A 25001-nucleotide genomic window follows, 5' to 3' on the forward strand; every position below is an offset into this window, starting at 1 on the left:
TGGAGTGTCAGAATCTGAGGTATTGATGATTCTGAGGTTGTAGAAAGTCTCTGTCTGTCAGCCCCGCTGCCAAAGAAGTGATAATTCATCTGTGCTAGTTTCCAGGTTGTTTATTCTGTTTATCTCTCACATGTTCTGCTGCCCTGCCCAGCTCTGTCCTGCAGGGCAGCGTGTGGGGCTCTGCCCTCAGTGGGATGTGACAAACATTCAATACCAGAAACTCCCTGGGCTGGATTTACAAGAACGTGCCAATATCTGTCACCTACGTTGGACAGTGTGTCCCCAGCCTGAACCAACAGAAAAATGCCAACACCACAGTGAGACATGGAGGGCATGAAGAAGGAGAAAAAGGACAAGACCCAATTTCCTCCATCTTGTCCTGCTTTGGACTCTTAATCTAGAATCCTAAAATTTTCCTTTTGCACCCGTGCCACACTTAATTATTACTGATATCAAACATTCAGAGCTGGTAATTGATCCTGTAAGATTGAAAACTCTTTTCCATGGCCAGAGATCACAGACAGTGTCTCTGGGGGCTCTGTCCATGGGGGTTCCTGACCCCTGCCAGGGTCCCAGGGCAGCCAGAGGGATGCCATGGACTGCCACATCAGAGGATCTTTAAGGTCAATTCCAACCCCCTCAAATTCCATGATTCTGTGACTAATTGTAATTGCAGAGCTCACAGAAAACATGGAATTCCTCCCAAGGGGGAGGAATCCCAAGGTTAATCCGTGGCAGCTCCCAGACTGGAACCAAGTTTTGCACATCCCTCGTGCTGTTCCCTGTGCCCATGAAGGTCTCAGCAGCCTCCCAGCCTCAGGAAGAGCAGCTGTGGGAGCATGGTGGAGTCAGCTCCCTTCTCCCAGCCAGCCAGCAGTGGCTCAGAATTCCCTGCACACCCTCTTTGCTCCCCATTTCCCTGGGACTTATCTCCAGGCACCTCAGCAAACATGAGCTCCTCCTCACCACCCCTTTGGAAATGATCTTTTCCCCATTTAACAGCTGGGAAAGGACAAAGGCAGGGAGATGGGCAGCTTTGTCTTGGAGGAGAATGAAATATAAATGCCAGGAAGTCAATGGGATCTCAGGTGTCCAGCACCTGAAAGGACACCAGTCAAAGGGAGATTGTATGGACAGGTGAGCAAAGAGAACCAGCCTGGCAAGTCTGCTGGGCCTTGGTGGGGAACAGAAAACTCCAACAGCCACTGAAAAGCTTCATTTGGGAAGAAATACCCTGCTCATACACTCAGTTTTTATCTGCATTATATCAGAAAAGCATGTCTGAGACTTCACTAAAAATGTGATGCTCAAGAGGCACAAAGTGCTGGGCCTGGTTAGGAACAACCACCAGTGGTGGTTTGGGGGTACAGGGGAAATTGAGATTCAATTCTCACTCCCACAAGGAGTTTGTGGGAAGTTTCAAGAGAAAACCTAATTTTTTTGACATCCTGAGCTGCCAGAATCTGCCTTCCCACACAGGGAACACAGGGAAAGCAGCAGCAGCACTGAGCTAAGAATAGTGTGGGAAGAATCTGTATTCCATGAGGACAAATATGTATTTGGTGTTTATAATAAATATAATACACTTCAGGGGTCAGATGAAGACCTGAGGCACAGAAATACCTGATCTATATATAGATATATATCTTCTAGATAAAGATCTATAAAATATATATCTATATTTATATATATATATGTATTTGGTGTTTGTAATAAATATAATACACTTCATGGGTCAGATGAAGACCTGAGGCACAGAAATACCTGATCTATATATAGATATATATCTTCTATATAAATATCTATAAAATATATATCTATATTTATATATATGTATTTGGTGTTTGTAATAAATATAATACACTTCAGGGGTCAGATGAAGACCCGAGGCACAGAAATACCTAATCTATATATATATATATTTTTTTTAAAAATATATATATATAAAATATATATATATGTATTTGGTGTTTGTAATAAATATAATACATTTCATGGGCCAGATGAAGACCTGGGGCCTGAGATAGACAGATAGATAATTAAAAAAAAAAATATAAATATAAAATACCTGAAATGTAGCTAATTAAACTACATCTCGTACCATTAAAGGAAGGCAGTTCCACCACCTCTCCTCCCATTGCCACCACAGGTGTTGTGTGGTGGCACCAGGGACTGGATTTGTTGTAAGTAGATCCACTAAACTCAAGTCAAACCCCTGATTTTTTTTGACCACATGACAGAAATCCTTGCACAGGAGAACAAGGGGTGGGAGTTGGGAAGAGAGAGGATGAGGACGGGGATCTTTGCCGTGGGGGAAGACACGATAAAGGCAAAAATCCCCCAAGGACAAGCTGAGCTCCTGAGTTTCCTTCCAGCAGCTGGCTGAGGCGCTGGAAACGGGACAGCCGGGGGGCTGCTCTCACCTGGATGAGGGACACGGTGCCGTCGGGGTTGCTGAAGGTTTGTACCACGGTCTGGGAGGGCACCAGGTGGGCGATGCTGTGCGTGGTCGTGGTCTGCGGGGTCTGCTGGTCCTCGAAGGCGTAGAGCAGGTCCTCGCGCCCGTGCTGCTTGTAGCAGTTCTTCACGATGGTCCGCAGGGCCTGGGTCCAGGACACCTTCCAGCAGGAAGGAACAGAGCATGGTCAGCCCAGGGAAGGGTTCTGGAGCAGCTCGGTGCTGGGATTTGCACGCGTGTCTTCACTGGGCTTTGCCGGGTGGTTTGCAGCAATTTCCAAATGAGCAACCCCAATATTTAATCTCCCTCTGCTCATCCCCTCCTTTCCCCGAGGAATCCCCCTGGAGAGCCACCATGATCCAGTGAAGGTGGCCCTGCTCAGTGCAGGGTTGGATGAGAAAAGTCTGCTCATCCCCTCCTTTCCCCAAGGAATCCCCCTGGAGAGACACCATGATCCAGTGAAGGTGGCCCTGCTCAGTGCAGGGTTGGAGGAGAAGACTTTTAAAAGGGCCCTTGTAACCCAAACCATTCTGTGACCCCAAGCAGAAAACCACGGTGATTTGGGACAGCACCAAAATGCTGCCACAGCGCCATTTCCAACCTCCCCACCCAACCAGCCCTGAACCAGCCTGCACAGGTCCTGCTGCCTCCACACCACAGTGGCTTTATCTCTGTGACAGGTCGATTTAAACTTTACTTTTTCACCTGGTTCTCTCATTTTCCCTGGCTCCACTGCACATCCACGACTCTTTCCTTGAAGCACAAAGCTCCCTTGCTGCTGCTCTGAACAGGACAGCATCCCCTCCCTCCTTCAGGAGGCCATCACACAGACCTTTTCTTCTGTCCCTCAAGGCAAAAACCACTGCCAAAAGCCAGCCTGCAGCCCCCTGTGCTCCATTTGGAGCAGACAGGGAGGCACCCACCCGCTGCTTCTGTTCCTCCGTGCGGACGTCGCTGCGGACGTTGGCCCACGGAATGTCCTCGGGCCACCAGATGGGCTTGCAGCTCTCCTTGCCCCAGCCTGGCTTCCCACGACCCGTGGAATACTTCAGCATCTCGGGGATGAAGGCTCTCAGCTGTGCCTGGAACAAACAGAAGGTTGAGAGGTGTTTAGAATTCACATCTTGGGTAGTTTTGAGGTGCGTCGTACGGAATTATCGCGTTCAACTTCCATCTTGGAGCCACCAACTGGAAGAGGCCTGAAAACCCAAGGAAGGTGGACGATACTTTGTCATCTTCTCCCAAGATTCAGCATGGCAGCAGGTGGGAGAAACAGAATTCAATCAGCCAAAACAAAATTACAACACCAAGGCACAGCCATTGTATTGACATTTCACAGTTCAAACACGAGCAGAAAGAAAACAAGCCAACCTGAAATGGAAAAAAAGCATCACAAAAACCTATTAAAAACCCAATGTCCCTACAGTGGCAGGAGCTCAGGCGTGAGCTGATGCATCATTTACAGAGATGCTGCGAGGGGATGGAGCTTCAGTGACTGCTGAAATGTGGAAACCACGATCTCACACTTCTCCAGCCCTGCCCTGCCAAAATAAATAAAGAACTCACAAAGGGTTTTGTGACAAGACTGGTTTTGTACCAAGGACTCCTTGGAGCACCAGGAAAAGGCTGGTTCAGCTGCAGAGTAGAGGAGGAAGGGGAGAGCTCTCTTTATATCAGAGGAAATAACATTTAGAGTTTAAAAACTGCATTTAGGAACAGGTCCTTGCATTCCTTCAGAGCTTTTAGAGTAAATTATTTCATAGAACCACGGAGTCCCTTTGGTTGGAAAAGAGCTTTAAGTTCCCCAGCACTGCCAAGGCCACCACTGACTGTGTCCCCAAGTGCCACATCCACAGGGCTTTGAAATCCCTCCAGGGATGGGGACTCCAGCCCTGTGCCAGCACTGGACAAACCTTTCCAGGAGGAATTTCCCCAAAATCCAGCCTGAGGCCATTCCCTCTGCTCCTGTCCCTGTTCCCTGGAGCACAGCCCGACCCCCCGGCTGTCCCCTCCTGGCAGGGACTTGTGCAGAGCCACAAGGTCCCCCTGAGCCTCCTTGGCTCCAGGCTCAGCCCCTTCCCAGCTCCCTCAGGAATTCTCCAGAGCCTTCTCCCTGTGCTCCAGCTCCTTTTCTCTCTCTGGACAAGGTCTGGATGTTGCATCCATTGGCTCCAAGCTGTCCATGATGTCCATGAACTCGTTCCAAGCTGCCTTTTCCACCTTCCACTGCAGAAGGTGAATCCACTTCCACTCACCCTGACATGCTCCAGGTTCCCCGGGTGAAGCCTGGTGAAAGGAGAGGAAATAATTCCTTCCACTGAGCAGTTTCTTTAAAAATACATTGTTCATAGTCCAAGAGAGAAAAGGATTTGTTCTTCAGCAACTCTGCCATAAACAGGGCTGAGTGAGCAGAGCTGGGGAAGGAGGGAAAACCAGAACGGAGCTGTAAAAGGCAGGGAGTTCACTCCCGAGGATTAGTAATTAACAGTAACTCTGCCCAATAATTTATTCAAATAAACCTGGGAGCAGTAGGGTTTTTTGGAGTTGTTGTGGGTTGGTTTTTTTGGTGTTTTTTTTTTTTTTTTTTTTTGTTGTTGTTTTTTGTTTTTGTTAAGGTTGGGATTGAAGTGTTAGACATGGTATTTTGTGTTTAGGTTTAGATGCTTATTACCTTTTATTTATATTACAAATATGCATATTTATAATATATTTCTTTATTATATATTATTAATATGTATAATATATATTTATATATTTATATTTATAGTATTCAATCAATAAATTACAAAATGGTTAACTATTTTTTTGTATAATGCTTTTAAGGTTAAACTATTTAACTATTTAAACTATTAACCATTTAAGAAATTATACTTAAATTATTTTTATTTTTAACTTAATAATTAATTATTTGAACTTTGTAATGTGGATTTTTTTTGTTTAACCATAAAATACTATTTAAATTTATGAAGAAGAAGGTAAAGAAGGATTAGTTTTTGGTTTAAAATTTCTATTTTGTTTTATATATATAATATATTAGATAATGTATATTATATATTTTAAATAATAGATATATATTGCATTTTAAGATTCTTACTTTGTGATATTACACACTTTTAATTAACTACACATCGTAAGTTTAATGGTAGCAATAAATTTGGTTCATGGCTTTAGGTTTAATGTAATTTTCTGTTGGGGATTAGACTTTGTTTGCACAGAAAGTTTAAAATTTTCAGCATTTAGGACTCCAACATGGTGCAAAAAGAGTTAAAAGCTGCCTCCCTGCCCAGCCATCAGGGTACTTGTTAAGGAGGGCTTGTCTTTAATCCAAGGGGACACAATCAGCAGCACTGTCAGGAGAGAGCACTTGGCTAATTAGTGCCCTAATTAGGCCGGGCTCAGCCACAGGTAACAGGTGGGAACATTCACCTGCAGGAGCCAAGGTTCTGCTGAGAGAAACCCCCCAAAAATCAAACATCTGCTGAAAAAAAAAAATCCAGTGGCACATTGCAGACTGTGCCCTTGGAAAGGGCGCAGGTTACCCCCAGGATGGAGGATTTGGGAGAAATTGTGAGAAATGGTTCTTTGCCACCCTTTCACACAGGCTCAGTGTTTTCATTTTTAATGTTAAATTCAAAAATTAATGGTACCGAGCTATCCCAATCCCAAATGCAACAGCCCAGAGCACAGCCAGCTGTATTCCAACTGCTCTCCAGAGCTGGAAACAACAAGGAAAGCAATTTCTAGAGCAGAGCAAAACCCGTGGCTGGGAATTTTCTACACATCCCCACAGCTCAGCCTTGGGATCTCCGGGGAAAAGCAAAGGCTGCACCTGGAGGTGGGAGATGGAAAACCAGAGCTGGAAGTGAACACTCATCCCTGAACCCATCCCTCCTGTACTTCCCAGAGCTGGGAAACCATAAAACCATCCAGGCTATTGCCCAGCTGCATGGCAGCTGATCCCAGCTGTGGGAACTCAAAATGTCCCTCAGACATTTTTAGAGGTTCCAGGCCTTGGTCGGAAGCATTCTAGACCCTGGCAGACAGCTGAAAAACAGCTGTGATTTTGGGTTTGAACCATGGAATGAGTTACCAACTTTGGAGGTGGAACAAGCAGTCACAAAAGGTTAGATAGTATAGTATAAGTAATTACAAAGTAGAGGGGAAATTTTTTTAGTATTGTACAGGGGGGTTTTAGCACATGTACAGGGGGGTTTTCACTTTGTACATGGGGGTCAGAAGTTCTAAGATGGAGGAAAGTGGGCTGATCCTGTCCTTCCTCCTTCTTTTTCCTTACCTCCATGTTCTTGGTGATGTTGGCACTCAGAGATTGATTTAGAGTAGAAAAACACTTGGCAACGTAGGTAGTAGGTATTGGGGAATAATTGTAAACATGTTATATGTAATATATCTTATAAAAGATAGCAGCAACCCTAGGCGGAGAAAGAGACGAAGAAGACAGCAGATAGAGAGGATGTCAGGGTGTGTGTGTGCCTCTACCCAGGCCGCTGATCAAATAGCTGCAGTCCAAGAACATAATCTGTTAGATAGCCAGCGATAAACTGCCTTGAGACCGAACAGCTAAAGCCTGCGGAGTTTTTCTTTGGAAGCACGGGTTGGAGGAGGAATTTCACCACCACATGAGACCCCAGAGCAAGGCCGGGGTTCTCACACCCAGCAAGGATTCTCCCGCTGCCGTGTGCCAGGGAGCAGCTGGGAGAGCAGGAATGCAGCTCTCACGAGGTGAATGGGCACCACGATGATCTTTGAACAACCTCTTCAAGTTTACTTTTTTCTGACTTGTAGGAGCCAGAAAAGCTTTTGCTGGCTCCTACAAACAACTTATAAATCACAGGGGCTTCAAAGAATTCAGATTAAAGGACAAATCACCTGTTCATAAAAGAGTGAGAGCTGACTGAAGCACTGAGCTCAGCTTGCTTAAGCTCAGATTACCCAATTTTACTCCTCAATCACATCAATGAGCAGCTGAGAACAAGCTGAGGGGCAAACTCAGCTGTCACCAAAGTCCAGAAAGCACCAAGATGCCCCTCTGTGAAGGCTGAAAATCCCACTGCACAGGAAAGCATAGAAAAACACAGGTTTTCCTGCCCAGCCCAGGTGGGTGATACTCTCCATTCCCAAGGCTAGAGAAACATCTTTGACCAGGCAAATAAAGGCTTTATTTCCCTCCAGACCACTGGGGAAGCAGAGCAATTAAAAGGAGAATTATTTTCACCTCCTCAGTGATGACACCTCTACACCTGCCTGCTGGCACCTGCTGAAAGCAGAGGCCTCGTTTTTCCAGTCCCTGCCATCCCCATCCTAATTACATTTATATTTCTTTTTGTTCCAGTTTTCCATAGGGTTTTGTGCAACTTATTTGCAAAAAAAGAAAAAAAAAAAAACAAGCTGATTTTTTACTAGAAAATACAAATAATTATACTGGAAGCTCTGGCAATCAAGATTCCCACAATAAATTATGTCACCTCTGTGCCCAGCTCAGGAGAAACCTTTCCACAAAGCTCTGCTTCACTGTGCTGGAAAGATGAGGGCCTTTCCTAAAAAGATCCTTGTTTTTCTGCCATAAAGCAGCAGGAGAGGATTTGAAAGAAATCCTGCAGGTTCTACATCAGCACTTTGGGCTGGCTGAGCAAAGGCCCTGCAGGACAAGGAGGAGAAAAACATTTCCATGGGGAACTGCTCCTGGGACACAACAAAAGCTGCCCAAGAGCTGCTCCTGCAGGTGCCACCTTTCACTGGAGTTTAAAAATCAAAAAAATAATTTTTATCTTATTTGTCAGGGATGGGGAAAATTATTTGTACCAGCCAAAGCACAGTAAAATTTTATTATGACTGAGAGCTTGTCTGAATGCACTAAGAAATGGAAATGGTGTTTTGAGAAGGGCAGAGCACAGGAAATTCTGCACATCTTTGCCCTGCTCCTGCTCCTTTGGTGCTGCCCTTTCCACCTTGCTACTCGCTCAGAAAAAAAAATTGATTTTCAGCACTTTAAACTTGCTGTGGTGCCTCAGACTGGGTGTACCCAGAGGCTCCTGCAGGACACACCTGCCTGAATTCAGGTCCTGCATCCTTGGGAAGGAGATTTCCCTCCAGGTGAAGTTTTCCTGGAGTCCTCTCAACTTTCTCCCAGCAGTGAGGTCAGGCTGGACCTGGAGAGAAAGGGAATCTCCCAATTCCCTGTCTCCAACAAAAAATATCCCACTCAGGGTCTGATCTGGGGTTAAAACTCCCCTCTGCTCCAATCCACAGCAAGAAGCAGAGGAGGGAATGAACTACAGGACACAGAAAGCTGTCCACGAGTGACTTTCCCAATTTTGGCACCTAAAGATTGTAGCAAAACATGGAATATTTTCCCTGTTCCCACTTTCTGGGAGGTGCCAAAACCAGCTCCAAAGGGAATGCTCCCAGCAGCCTGAGCTCTCCTCACCAGCAATTTTTTTTTTTTTTCCCAGAGAAAATCAGCACCACTAACAAAGCTCCAACAAAAATATCTCCCTCAGGGTCTGATCTAGGGTTGAACCTTTGGCAAACTCCCCTCTGCTCCAATCCACAGCAAGAAGCAGAGGAGGGAATGAACTACAGGACACAGAAAGCTGTCCACGAGTGACTTTCCCAATTTTGGCACCTAAAGATTGTAGCAAAACATGGAATATTTTCCCTGTTCCCACTTTCTGGGAGGTGCCAAAACCAGTTTTAAATGGAATCTCCCAGCAACCTGAGCCCTCCCCAGCAGTTTTTTTCCTGGAGAAAATCAGCACCACTAACAAAGCTCCACATCCAGCCACGACCTGAGCTGTTACAGCCCCAGGGGAAAGAGATCAGAGCTCAGAGCCGGCCCCTGGAGAGGCAGCCACACAAAACAACAGGATGTGACTGCAAGGTGCCAAACATCCCCCTGCCACGGCTGCTGCTCACCTGGGTCACCTTGTCCACTCACCTGGGTCATCTTGTCCACGGAGACGGGGATGCCATCGATGGTGAGGGGTGGCAGCTCCGAGTTGACCTCCTGAGGGGCCGGGGCGTGCTCGGCCAGCGCCGACTCCAGGTCCTCCAGGATGGTGCTCTTGTACTTGCGTACCTGTGGGGAGTTGTTAGGCTCAGGTAACCAAGGTGAGCAGCACCGGGAGAGGAGCAGGATGCAGGCCCAGCCACCTTCCCCAAGGTGCTGCAGAGCAGGAGGAGCAAACAGTGGCACAGCTGGCAGGAAAGAGCCAGCAGCCCCCTGAGACTCGGCCCTAGTGAAGAGCTGCTGATGAAACTTGAAGTAACACTGGCAAGGGAAGAATTTGTGGGATGAAAGGAAAAGTTCTGAAGGCAGGACTTCTTCTGGGTAGGATCTGCAACAAGGTGTAGGAACTGACAGCGGAGCTGAGCTTAAACATGTCATTTTTTAGGGTTTTGTCTGGAGCCAAGGAGGCTCAGGGGGACCTTGTGGCTCTGCACAAGTCCCTGCCAGGAGGGGACAGCCGGGGGGTCGGGCTGTGCTCCAGGGAACAGGGACAGGAGCAGAGGGAACGGCCTCAGGGTGGACACCAGCAGGAATTTCCCCAGGGAAAGGGTGGTCAAGGGCTGTCCAGGGAGCTTTGGAGTCCCCATCCCTGGAGGTGTCCAAGCAACTCCTGGAGGTGGCACTCAGATCTCCAGGTTAGGGACAAAGTGGGGTTTTTGACACCTTGGACTCAATGATCCTGGAGGTCTTTTCCACCCTCAGGGATTCTGGGATTCTGTGATCATGACCTGTTCCCTCTGAGTTTTAATTTGGGATATTCTCCCCTGGTGAGAAGTGCCAGGCAGCCATTCTAGCAGAGAAGAGAGGACCTCAGTGTTGCCCTCATGTCAGGGAGTCACGGGAACATTAAGGCTGGAAAAGATCTCTGGAATCATTGACTCAACCAGGTCCAGCACTGTACTCCATAACACCTGAACTCTGTTCTCCAGGGTTTTTAACATGACCTTCAGATCCCTGCCAGGCTTCCAAGGTTGCCCTGAGCAGAAGGAAATCTGCAGAGAAGGTGAGGAATTTTTTTCCTCACTTCTCTAGGGACACTTACCACGTTCTCCAAGGGTGCAGCACCGAACACTTTGAAGACAGGGTTGGGTTTGGAGGGTGAGATGCACAGGACGATGGCCTGCTGGCCCACTCTGGTGGTGTACTCATCCAGCGTGGCCCGGAGCTTCCTGAAACAGGGCAAAAACAGGGAATGGGCACCAGCTGAAAGCCCTGCAGAAACACAACCCCTCGGACTGCCAGCTCCCTTTCACAAAGCAGGTGAGAAACGGAGCCCCAGATGCTCAGCTTGGCCACATATTGAGTTTATCCCTCAGATCCACAGGCCTGCTGTGCTCCCTGCAGTCACCCAGCAGCTCAAATGTCAATTATTCTCCCCTCTCTCCTTTTCTCATTGATGTCAAAAGAGAAATCACCAGAGCAGCAAAGCTGGGGCAGCAAGAGTCTGCACTTCCACTCTGTTTTAGCAACACAAAACTTGTGTTTTGTTGAAGCACCTGAATGATTCATCAAAAGAGGCCTGCAGACAGACGTTGTTTTACATCCAGATCATGGCAGTGCAATTCTCCAGCACCAAAGTCCTGCTCAAACCAGATCTGTAGGAATTCAAGCTACAGGATAGGCAAGAACTGGAAATATTGCAACAGCTCAGCACAGGAAACCCAGGTGTCCCAACACCTGCCCCATCAGCAACTCCCTCCGGAATTAAAATGTTCCACTGGATATTTTCTGCCTCTTACTCCCTTTAAAGCAGTGCAAGAGTCAGAAATGGTGGCAGAAACTCCAAAATCAAGAGAAAAGTAGTGTGTTCCTCAGAAAACCTGAGCACTCCATGAAGTGACAGCTCAGTCCCTGTTTTGGTCATTTCAGAACCTGCTGTTGCCAAAAAAGCACCACCAGCTACACACAGATCCCACAGTCAGGTGTTTGAAATTACCACTTGATTCCCAGTGGGGTGAAAATCAAGCACAACTGCGTGTTCAGCTGGTTAGAGTGGAAAATAAAAAGATGTTTTGTCATTATCTTAACGTAGTAAAATAAAGTAGTTGTGTGAAAGGAGAAGAAATAATTCCTTCACTGAGCAGTTTCTTTAAAAATATATTGTTCATATTTCAAGGCAGAAAAGGATTTGTTCTTCAGAAACTCTGCAATAAACACAGAAACACTAAAATAAACAGGGCTGAGTCGGGGGAAGGAGGGAAAAGAATGGAGCTGTAAAAGGCAGGGAGTTCACTCCCATGGATTATTATTTAGCAGTAACTCTGCCCAATAATTTAACACTAACTGTCCAACGAGATCCCAAACGGCATAAAAAGCAAGAATTGCTTTGTTCCAAAAGCTAGGGAGCAGCAGCAGCCAATATTCACAAATGTTTGCAGAGCATGGAATTTCAGGTGGAGTCTCCAGGGCTGTGCAGCTCTGGTGTGGCTCGGGGGCCATCAGGTGGGTGAACAGCCTCAGAGCACCTGGAATGCAACACCTGGAGGGCTGTGGAACTCTGGATGATAGCAAAAGGGTTTTAAAATCATGGGGATTTAGGGTTAAAAGGAAAATAAGCTTAGTAGGCCCTGGAAAAATAAACACCCTAAGTACATGAAGAACTTGTACTTGCTAGAACTGTACCTGTGTAGCCAGTACATGATTAATGATATAATTGTTAGATGTGATGATTGTTTAGTAATTAAATATAATTACTGTTTAATCATAAGAATAATCATGAGAAACTGTGGTCAGGGGCCTAAGAAAGATCACGAGAAACTCATGTCAATGTATACAATAGAACAATATAAGTTTAATAATTAATATGTGAGTTATGTAAGGGTAGAATATAAAATAGGTTCAGCTCAAAAGCCGTGTTGGAGTCAGATTTGGGTCTGGACCCCTGATTCCCAGAGCTCATAATAAAAGCACCTGCAGATAATCATATCCCATGATTATGTGTGTTCCTGAACACTGACATGGTGTCTCCACAAAAAGTTTCTAAAGCTAAAAAAAGTGTTTCAACTCGGGCAGGAATCTCCACTGGATTATTCTTCCTAAAACTGTGCTCTAAACCGTGGGATTTGTCCAATGGCAAAGGAAATTTGGATATACACACACTGAATTTATCCCCAGAATGGTTTGATCAAGCAGAAAAGACTTAATTTTTTGTGAGGCAGAAAAATCCTTTGCAGAGCTGGGATATGGATGGAGCTTCAATTTCTGCTAAAGCCGCTCTGGATATCTTGCAATGTCACTGTGACAGATTTAACTGGTGACCAGCTGGGGTTAAAACAGAACAATGGATCCACCAGAGTGTCAGTCCTGGTGAGCATAAAATCAGAGACGAGCAGAGCTGCAATTTTAACCCTTTAAAACACAACTCTCGGGTTCCAGAAAGGCACTCCCAAAAAAATCCCTGAGCTGGGTGACTTGCTATGACCACACAGGCCAGCAGAGCTGGCTGGAGGCCACCGAGGTGGCAGGGCCAGGTGAGTGCTCACCTGAGCAAACGTGTCTGCTGCCTCTTCCGGATGGAGGGGTTGGACTCAAACACGTGAGGTCGCTTCCTTTTCTTCCCCGTTGCCACGGCAGCAGCTGCTGCCATCCCCACAGGGCCTGGAAATGAAAGCACAGAGGGACAGTCAGCACCAGCAGCTCAGCGGGGACATCGCCACCGTGCCCCCCAAACCAGGAATGGGTGCCCAGGGTGGCCCCGGCAGAGCCAAGTGACACAAATCCCTCCCTGAGCTCTGCTCTCCAGCCCTGCAGTGGAGGCTTCATCCCCCAGGCTGGTGAATCCCAGCTCAGTCCTGGGTGGGAGTCACCTATTTCAGCCTAAAGTTTTCCCTACACTCACAGAATTCTGTATTTCATCTTCCAAACATACTGAAAAACGCCCAAGACTGAATAATTGAGGAGATCCTGGTGGCTGGGAAGAGGAAACCAGGCACAGCTCCACAAATCCTGTTTGGACACCTCAACTACAGCATCAGGAGTCTGAAAGTTTCCTGAGGGATTGAGGACCTGTTCTAATGGGAAAGAAATGTAAAATCCAGAGATCCCAGCAGTGTCCTAGCAGGGAAAGAAATGTAAAATCCAGATAGGGAAAGAAACGTAAAATCCAGAGATCCTAGGAGGGAAAGAAATGTAAAATCCAGAGTTCCCAGCAGTATCCTAGCAGGGAAAGAAATGTAAAATGCAGAGATCCCAGCAGTGTCCTACCAGGGGAAGAAATGTAAAATCCAGAGATCCTAGTAGGGAGAGAAATGTAAAATCCAGAGGTCCCAGCAGTGTCCTACCAGGGGAAGAAATGTAAAATCCAGAGATCCCAGCAGTGTCCTAGCAGGGAAAGAAATGTAAAATCCAGAGATCCTAGTAGGGAAAGAAATGTAAAATCCAGAGTTCCCAGCAGTGTCCTAGCAGGGAAAGAAATGTAAAATCCAGATAGGGAAAGAAATGTAAAATCCAGAGTTCCCAGCAGTGTCCTAGCAGGGAAAGAAATGTAAAATCCAGATAGGGAAAGAAATGTAAAATCCAGAGGTCCCAGCAGTGTCCTAGCAGAGTCTTCTGAAGACCACCCAGGCCTGAAAATCCTGACTCTGGCAGTGGGTTGTTTTGTACTATTGCATTTGTATTTTTAATTATCCTAGCAAAGAACTGTTATTCCTATTCCCATATCTTTGCCTGAGAACCCCTTAATTTCAAAATTATAATAATACATGGAGAGGGGGTTTACATTTTCCATTTCAGGGGAGCCTCCTGCCTTCCTTAGCAGACACCTGTCTTTTCAGACAACCCAGACAACTACACACCCATAAACCTCAGTTCTATCATTCAATTTTAGGAGCTTTTTGTACGACCTTTTGGGAGCGCTCTTTTGGGAGTCAGCATCTGTCTTTTTAGCCCAGAAAACCTAAAGTTCTCAGCCACCAGGGTTCCAAGAGCCACTCCAAGCATCACCAGGAGGTGGTGGTGGTGGTGGTGATGATGATGATGGAGCAGCCCCCGGCTTTACCTGCAGCCGCCAGGTGAGCGGTGACCTCGTCGGCGGCCGTGGAGTTGAGGATGTCGGAGTCGTCGTAGGAGGTGTCCTCGGGCGAGGAGGGCGAGTCCTCGTCGGCGCTCAGCATGCTGTGCTCCGTGTAGGTGGCCACGTGCACCTGCTGCACCTGCTGGGCCACGGCGTGGGCCTCGATGGTCGCCATGTGCTCTGCCTGGGTCACTCCGTGTTCTTCCATCAAGAGTCACTGGCAGAGGGGACACAAAGCTGGGACACAAAGCTGGGACACAAAGCTGGGACACAAAGCCGTGAGCACCAGGGACAGAGATCACCTCCCCCCGGAGAATCCAGAGCTTCCCTCTGGCTGCCCTGGGACCCTGGCAGGGGTCAGGAACCCATGGACAGAGCCCCAGAGACACTGGCTGTGATCTCTGTTCATGGAAAAGAGTTTTCAATCCTACAGGATCAATTACCAGCTCTGAGTGTTTGATATCAGGAATAATTAAGTGTGGCACGGGTGCAAAAGGAAAATTTTAGGATTCTAGATTAAGAGTCCAAAGCAGGACAAGCTGGAGGAAATTGGGTGTGCCTTGTCCTTTTTCTCCTTCTTCATGCCCTCCATGTCTCACTGTGGTGTTGGCATTTTTCTGTTGGTTCAGGCTGGGGACACACTGTCCAACACAGGTGACAGATATTGGCACGTTATTGTAAATCCAGCCCAGGGAGTTTCTGGTATTGAATGTTTGTCACATCCCACTGAGGGCAGAGCCCCACACGCTGCCCTGCAGGACAGAGCTGGGCAGGGCAGCAGAACATGTGAGAGATCAACAGAATAAACAACCTTGGAAGCAGCACAGATGAATTATCACTTCTTCTTTGGCAGCGGGGCTGACAGACAGAGACTTTCTACAACCTCAGGATCATCAATACCTCAGATTCTGACAGATGTCTACAAGAGGGAAATAACTGCCAGGAGCCAGGAGAGGAACTTTAGGTTCGAGGGTTTGGAAAAATCCACACTTCCAAGCTGAGCACAGCGCCCAGACACCGTTATCCCTGCTGGAGACAAGGTCCCCAAGGACCCTGCAGCTCTGAGATCGTCCCTCACCCGCACGTTGAAGGGTCAAAGCTGGCACTTGGTTTTGCCACATCAAGTTCCAGCTTTCAGGGAAGAGTTCTGAGGGTGGCACGAAGTCTCCTCTGACCTCAATAGCTCAGGACACAAACGAGGATGCCAGTACAGAATCCCAGGATCACGGAGGATGGAAAAGACCTCTGAGATCATTGAGTCCAACCTTTGCCCCCTCCCCAGATCAGAGCACCGAGTGCCACATCCAGTCCTTGGACACCCTCAGGGACGGTGAGTCCACCACCTCCTTGGGCAGCCCCTTCCAAGGCCTGACAACCCTTTCCATGAAGGAATTTTCCCTAAAATCCCCTCTGGCCCAGCCTGAGGCCGTTCCCTCTCCTCCTGTCCCTGTTCCCTGGAGCACAGCCCGACCCCCCGGCTGTCCCCTCCTGGCAGGGACTTGTGCAGAGCCACAAGGTCCCCCTGAGCCTCCTTGGCTCCAGCTCAGCCCCTTCCCAGCTCCCTCAGCTTTTCCTGCCTCTCCAGACCCTTCCCAGCTCTGTTCCCCTCTCTGGACACGCTCCAGCCCCTCCAGATCTTTCTGGTCAGGAGGGACCCAGAGTCCAGAAAGAGGCAAAGGCATCACAACCCAAGCACCAATATCACAGAAAGCTGATTTATTTAAGGTGTCCAGTGGTAAAGCACTGAGGAAAGCAGCAGCTGACAGAGTCAGCAGGGCCCTGGACCACACACTGGGAACAGATCTGTGCAGAAGGAGCAGGATGGGAGGTGCAGGGATATTTTCATTCTTTGCCTGCTGTACATTTGTGGAAAAGAAAAGGCACATCCCTAAGATATTTTCAAACAGGGGAATTAGAACTTCAACCCTTAAAAAGGATTCCCCAAAGGGAAAAAGAGCAGAAAGAGGTAAGCATCTGCAGGGAATAAGAAAATAAACAAAAAAAGGTTCTGACCTTGTAAGTACAGTCATGGAATTACAGCTCCTGACTGAATCAGATCACAGAATGCCATGAGGGGTCAGAGAGACACGAGAACCCAAAGCATTCTGTCAGCAGGGTTATTTTGACCAAATAAAAAGGAGGTTGTATCCAGGTGGGAGTCAGCCTCTTCTCCCAAGCCACAGGACAAGAGGAAAAGGGTTCAGGTTGTGCTGGGGGGGTTTAGATGGGATTTTAGGGAACATTTCTTCTCCAAAAGGGCTGTCAGTGGAACAGGGAAGTGCTGGAGTCCCCATCCCTGAAGGGATTTAACAGACCCTGGGGACATGGTTAGTGGTGGGACTGGCAGTGCAGGGGAAGGGTTGGAATATTCCAGCCTGAGGGACAGCAGAATTGTTGTTGTGAGACTGTCACAAACCTACTGAGGCTACAGCTACAGCTAAACCAGCTTCAGGCTCCCAATCCTCCCAAAAAAAGCCACTGGAGTCTGATGTTGCTGTTGTCCAACCCTGTTTACAACTTGGGTTGTAATATTAGAACCATCCAAAAATAGCAGGAGTTCAAGCAGTGCCAGTGAGGAAGGGACTGAGATGCTGAGGGACATTGAGACAAACAAAATTTCTGGTGGAGAAACAATCAGCCCTAACCTCCTTCCACAAAACTCACACTGCCATCACCACAGAAGAGTGGGTGGGAAAAAATATTTCAAGTAAATCCTTATGGACCAGCTTAACAGATTTCCCAAGACACCAAGCTTTTCCTGAAAGGGGACATTGCTGCTTCTCTTACTATTAAAATTTTAAAAAACCCATGGAAAAAAATGTGATCAGAATATGACTGATAGAGCACAGTGACTTTAAGATCAGGAGACAAGATCCCAAGGCAACAGATGAAACCAAACCTTGCACTCAAAGGCAACCTACACTTAATGCCACCAACACTGAAACCTTGGGAAGCCATTCCCATATTCAAATTATTCCCAAAAAGGATTCCTGACACAAGCCAGGCTTGACTGGCAGGTGAAGGTGTCACCAAGCTGGCCCAGCCAAGCATCCCTGTGACACATCCGAAGGGTGGGGCTTGGGTTGGAGCAGGGATCCAGGCACAGGGATGAAAGGAAAGCTGTTCCCTTTGTCCTTTAGAGATGAGCATTCACCACTGCAGAAAAGGAACGCTGATCCCTGGTTTTCTCCCAAAATAAGAGCGATTTCAGGAGGAAGGAAAGCCTGATGACACGGTGGTGATTGCAAAGCCATTTCCTGGCAGCCGTGGTGTGGTCCAGAAGGTTTGGATGACAGCCAGAAGTAGTTTTAAAGTCATTTAAAGTGCTTATAAAAAATATGAGGATTAACTCCCTCTCATCACACAGTGCAGTAGCTTCACTGAGTGTGTCAGGGGTTCTTCTGATGTCCTGTCAGCCCTGACCAGTGGCTGTTGACACCGTGGCTGGAGGAACACCAGAAGCAGAAGGAAACAGCAGAGCTGCACCACTCAAACCACCAGAAAACAACAGGAACTGGTCGTAAACCCCATAATTACTACACCAAATTTAAACCCACATGGATTGAAATGAAGGTCTCTGTGGTGTGATTGTAACAAGTCAACAACTCAACCCCCCCACACACCATCCTCTACCATCACCATCCAGGTTAATGGGTGCTTAAAACTGAGTCCAAAATAAAAATTCCACACTAGGAAAAATCATGAGGAACAGCAGCACAATGGAAAAACCCCCTAACACAGGCAGGGACTGGAATTATTTTAAACCTTTATCCCACTGAAGAGGTTTTGCTTCAGATGCTGCAGGAGACACGACTGAGACTGACTGAACCAGGAGATGAGCATTTATCCTCTGCAGTGTTAAATCATGGTGCCATTTTTACCAACTCAGCCCACACCTCATTAATTTGAAACCCTGCTCAGATCAGCAATAAATAAAAAGAATCGCTGGGTCTCGCTTCTTTGGTGGTTTAAATAACTTTGAAAGGAAGCAAAATGGGAATTCTGGGGAGATTTTGAGAGACCTGCTTGCTCTGCCCTCTCGTGAGCATGAGAGGATCCCTCCTAGGATCCAACCATGAAAGGGAATCTTGGGGAATGCAGGGGTAAAATTTTAAATGAAATTGGGTAATTTAGATCAGATATAAGGAAGAAATTATTCCCTGTTGTCCAGAGCAGCTGGGGCTGCCCCTGGATCCCTGGAATGTCCAAAGCCAGGCTGGACAGGGCTTGGAGCACCCTGGGACAGTGAGAGGTGTCCCAAAGCAGGGGACAGCACTGGGAGGGATTTAAGGTCACTTCCAACCCATTCCATGATTCCAGCATTCTGAAATAGGGTGGGAACAACCAATGGCATCCAAAACAGCAAATATAAGGATCTTGTGTTCAAACTGATCAATCAGCGCAATGTTCTTACAAAACTTGCTTCCTTATTAATTATCCTGATTGTCAGAATTCAGCATTCATATTTTCATATTGAGAGTGAGTCATTCTGGGTGGAAAACCAAACGGGAGAAGTTCCCCTGCATTCTGAACCAGCATCAACATGAAAACAAATACATTTCACAACTAAAACTAAAAATTTATAACTAAAACGCAGGAATTAGCAAACCCCCCCAGCAAACAGAGAGATTAGCTCCCACACAGCCCGCTGAGGGTGCACAACCTTTCCCAACCAAAGGTTTTGGGAAGAAGGAAATCCCATCCCAGAAATGAACATTATTGGATGCCTGTTCCCAGCTCAAGCAGCAGCTCTGCCTTCTCTGCAAGGGGTTGGTAATTACAGGAGAGGAAAAAGAGAGGACCAAGGAAAACATATTCTGAAAGCTCAGAATCCTCTTTACAAGCAATCAATGTCCCCAGTTAGTTTAACAGACAAATTAACGAGGTCTGGGGACTGTCCCTGTTCTCACTTCAGGCTGGTCAGGTCATGGACCTTCTCCTCTTCCCAAGGATGAGACTCAGGAGAAGATCTGCTACCCTCCAAAGGCTTTCAACCACTGAAAAGATGGAATCATGGAACAGCTCAGGTTGGAAAAGCCCTCTAGGATCACCAAGCCCCAATTGTTGTCCCCCTGCACTACCAAGGCCACCACTAAACCCATCTCCTGGTGACGGACCCACCCAAACACACAGAGCAGGACACAGGTGGGGCCTCGTGGCCTGCAACGCTCTTGTAGATTAAGGCTTTTCACATCCTTTTCCCCAAAATCATGCCTTGAACTCAGCAAAAGCATGGAGAAAGGAAGAGGCAATCAATGATGTGGTTGCTCGGTCAGCTCAGGGGACATCAGATGTTCCTGGGGTTTCTAATTTATTTTGGTTTAATTTGCTTTTTTTTTTTTTTTTAATTAAGTAATTTAAAGGGCTTACTTGAGAGGGTCAACCCTACACTCTCAGGAATAATCCCTCCGGTTTGTTTCCTGGTTGCTTTCAAAGGAATGAAAACACTCCTGGTTTTCCTTTCCCAAATAATTTTCTGTTTGATCTCTGCACTTCAGTCAGCACCAATTCCTTACTGACAAACCCTGCTCCACACAGGAGCTCAGCATGGAGACTTTGTCTGGCACTACATGGGAATCTTGAAAAAGAAAGAGAAAATCTGGCTCAGTATTCAAGCTGATCCCACTCCTGCTTTCACTTCGGGGAAATCCTGCTCCAGGTGTTTTCCAGAACACCTGCAACACCTCCTGCCTTTCTTCTGCTCTTCCTGCGAAGCTGACAAGCTTCTGGAGTACAAGGGATTCAAATCTCTACCATCAATAAGTCGCATTAAACAACATCACAGTGGCACTTTTGTCCTGGGAGGGGCTGCAGAGCTCCTGTGATCCACACTGGTAGTTCTCCGTGGTGTTCACCCTTCCCATGCACTTCTGCAGGAAATCACCCCTAAATCAGGTTCTGGCCACTCTTTGCTGTTCCCTTTGCTGGGAGGGAGCCGTGGTGATTCCTCACTACTGCTGCTTCAGCTCCATGAGCCACGGAGCAAGGCTGGAGCAGTTTCCAGCTTCCCAAAGTGCTGCTGGTGGCACCCAGGACTTCCCACCTGCTCCTGCTGAGCTGCTTCCTCAGTCCCAAGAGGGTAAGGGAGACCCCACTTCCATTTATTTCAAAATCTACCAACTGTTTGTGGCTTCAACTCCTCCTCCTCCTCCTCATTGCCACAGCACCATCAGCACCACTGGCAGCTCGTGATGGGGAGGGATCAAAAGTACCTTTGATGATCTGATGTGAAGGAGATTTTTCAACTGGGTCACACTTGGTGGATTCAATCAGATTAAAAAGCACTTCCTCTGCACTTAGTGCTCAGGAATGTGTTATTTAAAAAGCTGTTCCAAACTTCTGGCTGCGTGTCTCCATAAACTCCAATTTCCCTGCAGAGGCAGCTTGGGATAATTAGTAAGTGAAAACTGATCTTAGCAAGAAATCAATCACTGGCCACTTACTAATAAAATCAAATCCTGTTTGAGTGGAATTATCCCTTTGAAATCGTCCAGTCCTGCTTTTCCAGTCCTGGCACAAGACCCTCTGCGCAGTTTTTCAGAACGGGTACATCCTGGTTTATCACCTGCAGATTTCTGACACATCACATTCTGATGGTCACAACCACAGAGAGCCAACCTCATCTGGGAACAAACACAAATCCAGGGATGTATGACACGATTTTCAGCTGTGACTGAAATCAGTGGTCAGCCTCCTAGTCTTGAGGGATGAGAATGGCCAGAAACGAGCTGGTTTTGGTGGCTCCTGGCACGGTCTGGCTTAGAGGAGCTGCTGCCAGCCGAGGGGAGGATTAGAGGGCAACCTTTAAAAAGAAGGAATGGCCACTCCTGGTGCTGTCCTGGCTCTGTTCCTGCTCCATCTGGGCCAACCTGGTAGCTCATCCGCCTCCCAGCCGGGGCGCAGAGCTCCCTCACGGCGTTTCCTGACAGCACTGCTTAAGAGAGAAATCAGAGATTTCCAGGAGAAATCCAAGAAATCCTGGCAAGGAGCTCTGTGCCAGCCAATTCCAACAGCACCAGCTTCTGGGAGAGCCCAGGAACGCCCCCCACTCCCAGCACCGAGCCAGTCCCAGACCTTCTCCTGGTCTTTTCTCCATGGGGACAGGAGAAAGAAGATGTCCAGGTGTCCCTAGAGGTAATTCCAGACTCTCAGTCATAGGGATGCAGCTCTTTCCATGGTTTCCACGTTGCATTGGCATCTCTCACTGGGTAGATATTCATAAATTCCTATTTAGGGTGAATTTGACACCCCTCCTGTATAAAACTGTGCCAGAGGGAATCACCCCTGCGGGGTTAATAAGCAAACACCACCATTCACCAGGATAAGCTTGATTAATATCTCACTTATTACCACAACTCATTGAAAATGCACTTTTAAATACCAAAATCCCATTTTCCACGGAAAGGAAAAAAATGCTCCCTTGCTCACAGGGAGAATTTTGAGGCCTACACCTCAACCTGATAAAAATCAGCTTATTTTCCTCCAGTGAAGCACCTGCCCCTCCGGAAGCTGCTCAAGGTTTTGGATTGGAAAGACTTTCCAGGACTGGAGACACTGGCTCTTGTCAGCAGCACAGCTGATACCAGGCACAAAGCGAGATAAGACACTCCAGTTTATTCCCTTCCTATCAAGATTGAAGTGAACATCTTATTTACGTGGCTGACACAGATACGGTGACTCAAGCAACAACATGAACCAGCTCTCGTTCCACAGCGTCCTCCTGTGGCATAACATTAGTAAAATGATCCTTTTAATTAGCATGGGGAACAAAAAAAAAAAAAAAAAAAAAATTAAAAAAAAAAAATCCCTGTGCTCTTGGTCTCAATGGATTTTAGCAAACAAAACCAAAATTCCTTCTGTTGACGCCTCTCTTTGTCACATCTCGCATCAAAAAGCAGAGAAATCCCCCTGCAGGAAAAAACTTCCCTCTGGAAAAGAAACAAACAGGATTTCACGGGTATTTATTAGGATAATAGCTCCTACTTGCTGCCCAGAGCTGCCACTGGGTGATGTGATAGGACACATCACCGCAACGTGACTCGCAGTGGGTCCTTTTTGCAGCTAAATTTCATATATTTAGCACCAAACACCAGCAGGAAGCCACGGGGTAAACACAAGAAGAGGTGGATTCCTCTTGACATCTTCTCAAGCTTTGGCACCAAGAAATAATATCCCGGTGGAACCAGCCCTCCCCAGGAAAGAAAAGGACACATTTTGCACTCAGAAATCCCACGGGAAGGGCACCACCACATCGCAGCCTGTGGAACCCAAAACTGGAAGTGAAACTGCACCGCACAGGATGGAATTCTCATTTGGCACTCATCTTTACTCAATTCAGCTCTTTTAATTAACAGGCAAAAGTGGTTTTTTAAGAATTCCTAACCCCACAAGCAGAGGCTGCTGTTTGGTGCTGGCTGAAGCATTCCTGGCTCGGCACAGCCCTTGGGATTACTGCTGGAAAAGATGGAGCGTGGCCCTCGCTGGCTGCTGTAAGGTGCAAATGTTCTCGGTTTTAATCCTCTTTTATGGAGAGAGAGGATTAGTGGTTATGCTGGACTACCACAGGAGAAGAGAATGGCAGTGGGTGACACGGACAGGTTTGAGCAAGAGGGTGGGAATGAGGAATTCCTGGCTGGGCTGGGATTGCCAGAGCAGCTGGGGCTGCCCCTGGATCCCTGCAATGTCCCAGGAAGGACTGGAGCACCCTGAGATCATGGCAGGTGGCCCTGGAATGAGCTTGGAGGTCCCTTCCCACCCAAACTGGTCCAGGATTCTGGGATTTGGGACACTCAGGATCCATCCCAAGGGATTTTTATGGAAAATGGGGATAGAAAAGAGAGGGAAAGGGAAGGGAGACCCTTCATGGCTTCCTGAGATTCCAAGTGAAGCCCCTGGGTCCATGAATTTCTTGGAGAGGAGATGGATCCAATGTCAGCCTGGGAGAGCTGGGAATGTTCCCCTGGAGAAGGGAAGGATCCAGGGAGAGCTTCCAGCACATTCCAGGGGCTCCAGGAGAGCTGAAATTTGGGAAAAGCCTGGAGGGACAGGACCCAGGGAATGGCTCCCACTGCCAGAGGGCAGCCATGGATGGGAGATTGGGAATGAGGAATTCCTGGCTGGGCTGGGATTGCCAGAGCAGCTGGGGCTGCCCCTGGATCCCTGGGATGTCCAAGAGGGTGGGGACAGAGATGGCACAGCCTCGCCCGATGCTCCGGGGTGGGAAGGATCACCACGTGTCCAGCATGGACCAGCTCTGTCCAGCCTTGGACAGAATATCCCCAGTTGGAAAGGATCCACAGGATCATCGATCCAGCTCCTGATCATGCACAGACACCCCAATAATCCCAGTCTATCCCTGAGAGAGCTGCTCAAACACTCCTGGCCGTGCCCGTTCCTTGGGGAGCCTGGGCAGCGCCCAACACCCTTGGAAAAGAAGTTTTCCCTGATATCCAGCCTGATCTCCACCCTGACACAGTTTAATACCATTTCCTCGGGTCCTGTCCCTGGTCACTACCACAGGAGAAGAGAATGGCAGTGGGTGACATGGAAAGGTTTGAGCAAGAGGGTGGGGACAGAGATGGCACAGCTTTGTCCTGATGCTCCAGGGTGGGAAGGATCACCATGTGTCCAGCATGGACCAGCTCTGTCCAGCCTTGGCTCCAACTGGGAATATCCCCAGTTGGAAAGGATCCACAGGATCATCAATCCAGCCCTTAGCCCTACACAGACACCCCAATAATCCCAGTTTATCTCTGAGAGAGCTGCTCAAACACTCCTGGCCGTGCCCATTCCTTGGGGAGCCTGGGCAGCGCCCAACACCCTTGGGAAAGAAGTTTTCCCTGATATCCAGCCTGATCTCCACCCTGACACAGTTTAATAGCATTTCTTCAGGTCCTGTCCCTGGTCACACAGGGTCTCCTCCAGGCTGGACAAACCAAGTCCCCATAGCTGCTCCTCCAGCCCCTTCCTCATCCTGAGTCCCTCCTTTGGACACTCTTATAATTCATCTTATAAAATTAAAAACTCTTTTCCATAAACAAAAACTAAAAACAATGTCTCTCAAAGCTCTATACAAAAAAGTTCCTAACCCCCTACCAAAATCCTAAGCCTTCCAAAACAGCAACAAAAAAAAACCCCTAAATTCCCACACATTTGTATCTTTTTTCTATCGTGGTGCCCAAAATTACAACGGATCACCTGAAGGACTCAGTCCTCACATGGCATTATCTCAAGACCAGCACATGGTAAGAACAGCCAGTACAGCCCTAACCACGTTGAATTATCAAACTTCCACCAAAAGGGCAGCCTGGCCACCCCTTCTTGAAGTTCAAGTGGTTCAAGAACGCGTCTGCTTGGCAAAATATGCACTTGAGGAGGAAAAACTCCCCAGAAAATCCACTGGGAACTAATGAACATAAGGACTTGGAGCTGCTGGAGCAAATCCACAGGAGGCCCTGGAGCTGCTGCAGCCCTGGAGCCCCTCTGCTCTGGAACCAGCCTGGGAG

General features: G+C 47.6%; 1 protein-coding gene across 6 annotated transcripts in view; it reads right to left on the reverse strand.

The window, feature by feature from the left end:
- The window catches only part of NRF1 (nuclear respiratory factor 1), a 65261-nt gene that overhangs the window by 32467 nt on the left and 7793 nt on the right, over positions 1-25001 (reverse strand). For 3 of the 6 annotated variants that reach the window (XM_077783724.2, XM_085569385.1, XM_085569386.1), the window contains exons 2-7: positions 14482-14713; positions 12968-13082; positions 10528-10654; positions 9414-9554; positions 3382-3540; positions 2424-2618 (exon numbers count right to left, since the gene is read on the reverse strand). In XM_077783724.2, the coding sequence (XP_077639850.1) occupies positions 2424-2618; positions 3382-3540; positions 9414-9554; positions 10528-10654; positions 12968-13082; positions 14482-14704 (960 nt within the window). In that variant the 5' untranslated portion in view covers positions 14705-14713. Of the gene's footprint in view, positions 1-2423; positions 2619-3381; positions 3541-9413; positions 9555-10527; positions 10655-12967; positions 13083-14481; positions 15261-25001 lie in introns of those variants that run through there. The other 3 variants (XM_085569384.1, XM_085569387.1, XM_085569388.1) reach the window with 3 other exon arrangements.

Source organism: Lonchura striata, chromosome 1A, assembly GCF_050655825.1.
Source record: "Lonchura striata isolate lonStrDom1 chromosome 1A, ASM5065582v1, whole genome shotgun sequence".
NCBI classification, from domain to species: Eukaryota; Metazoa; Chordata; class Aves; order Passeriformes; family Estrildidae; genus Lonchura; species Lonchura striata.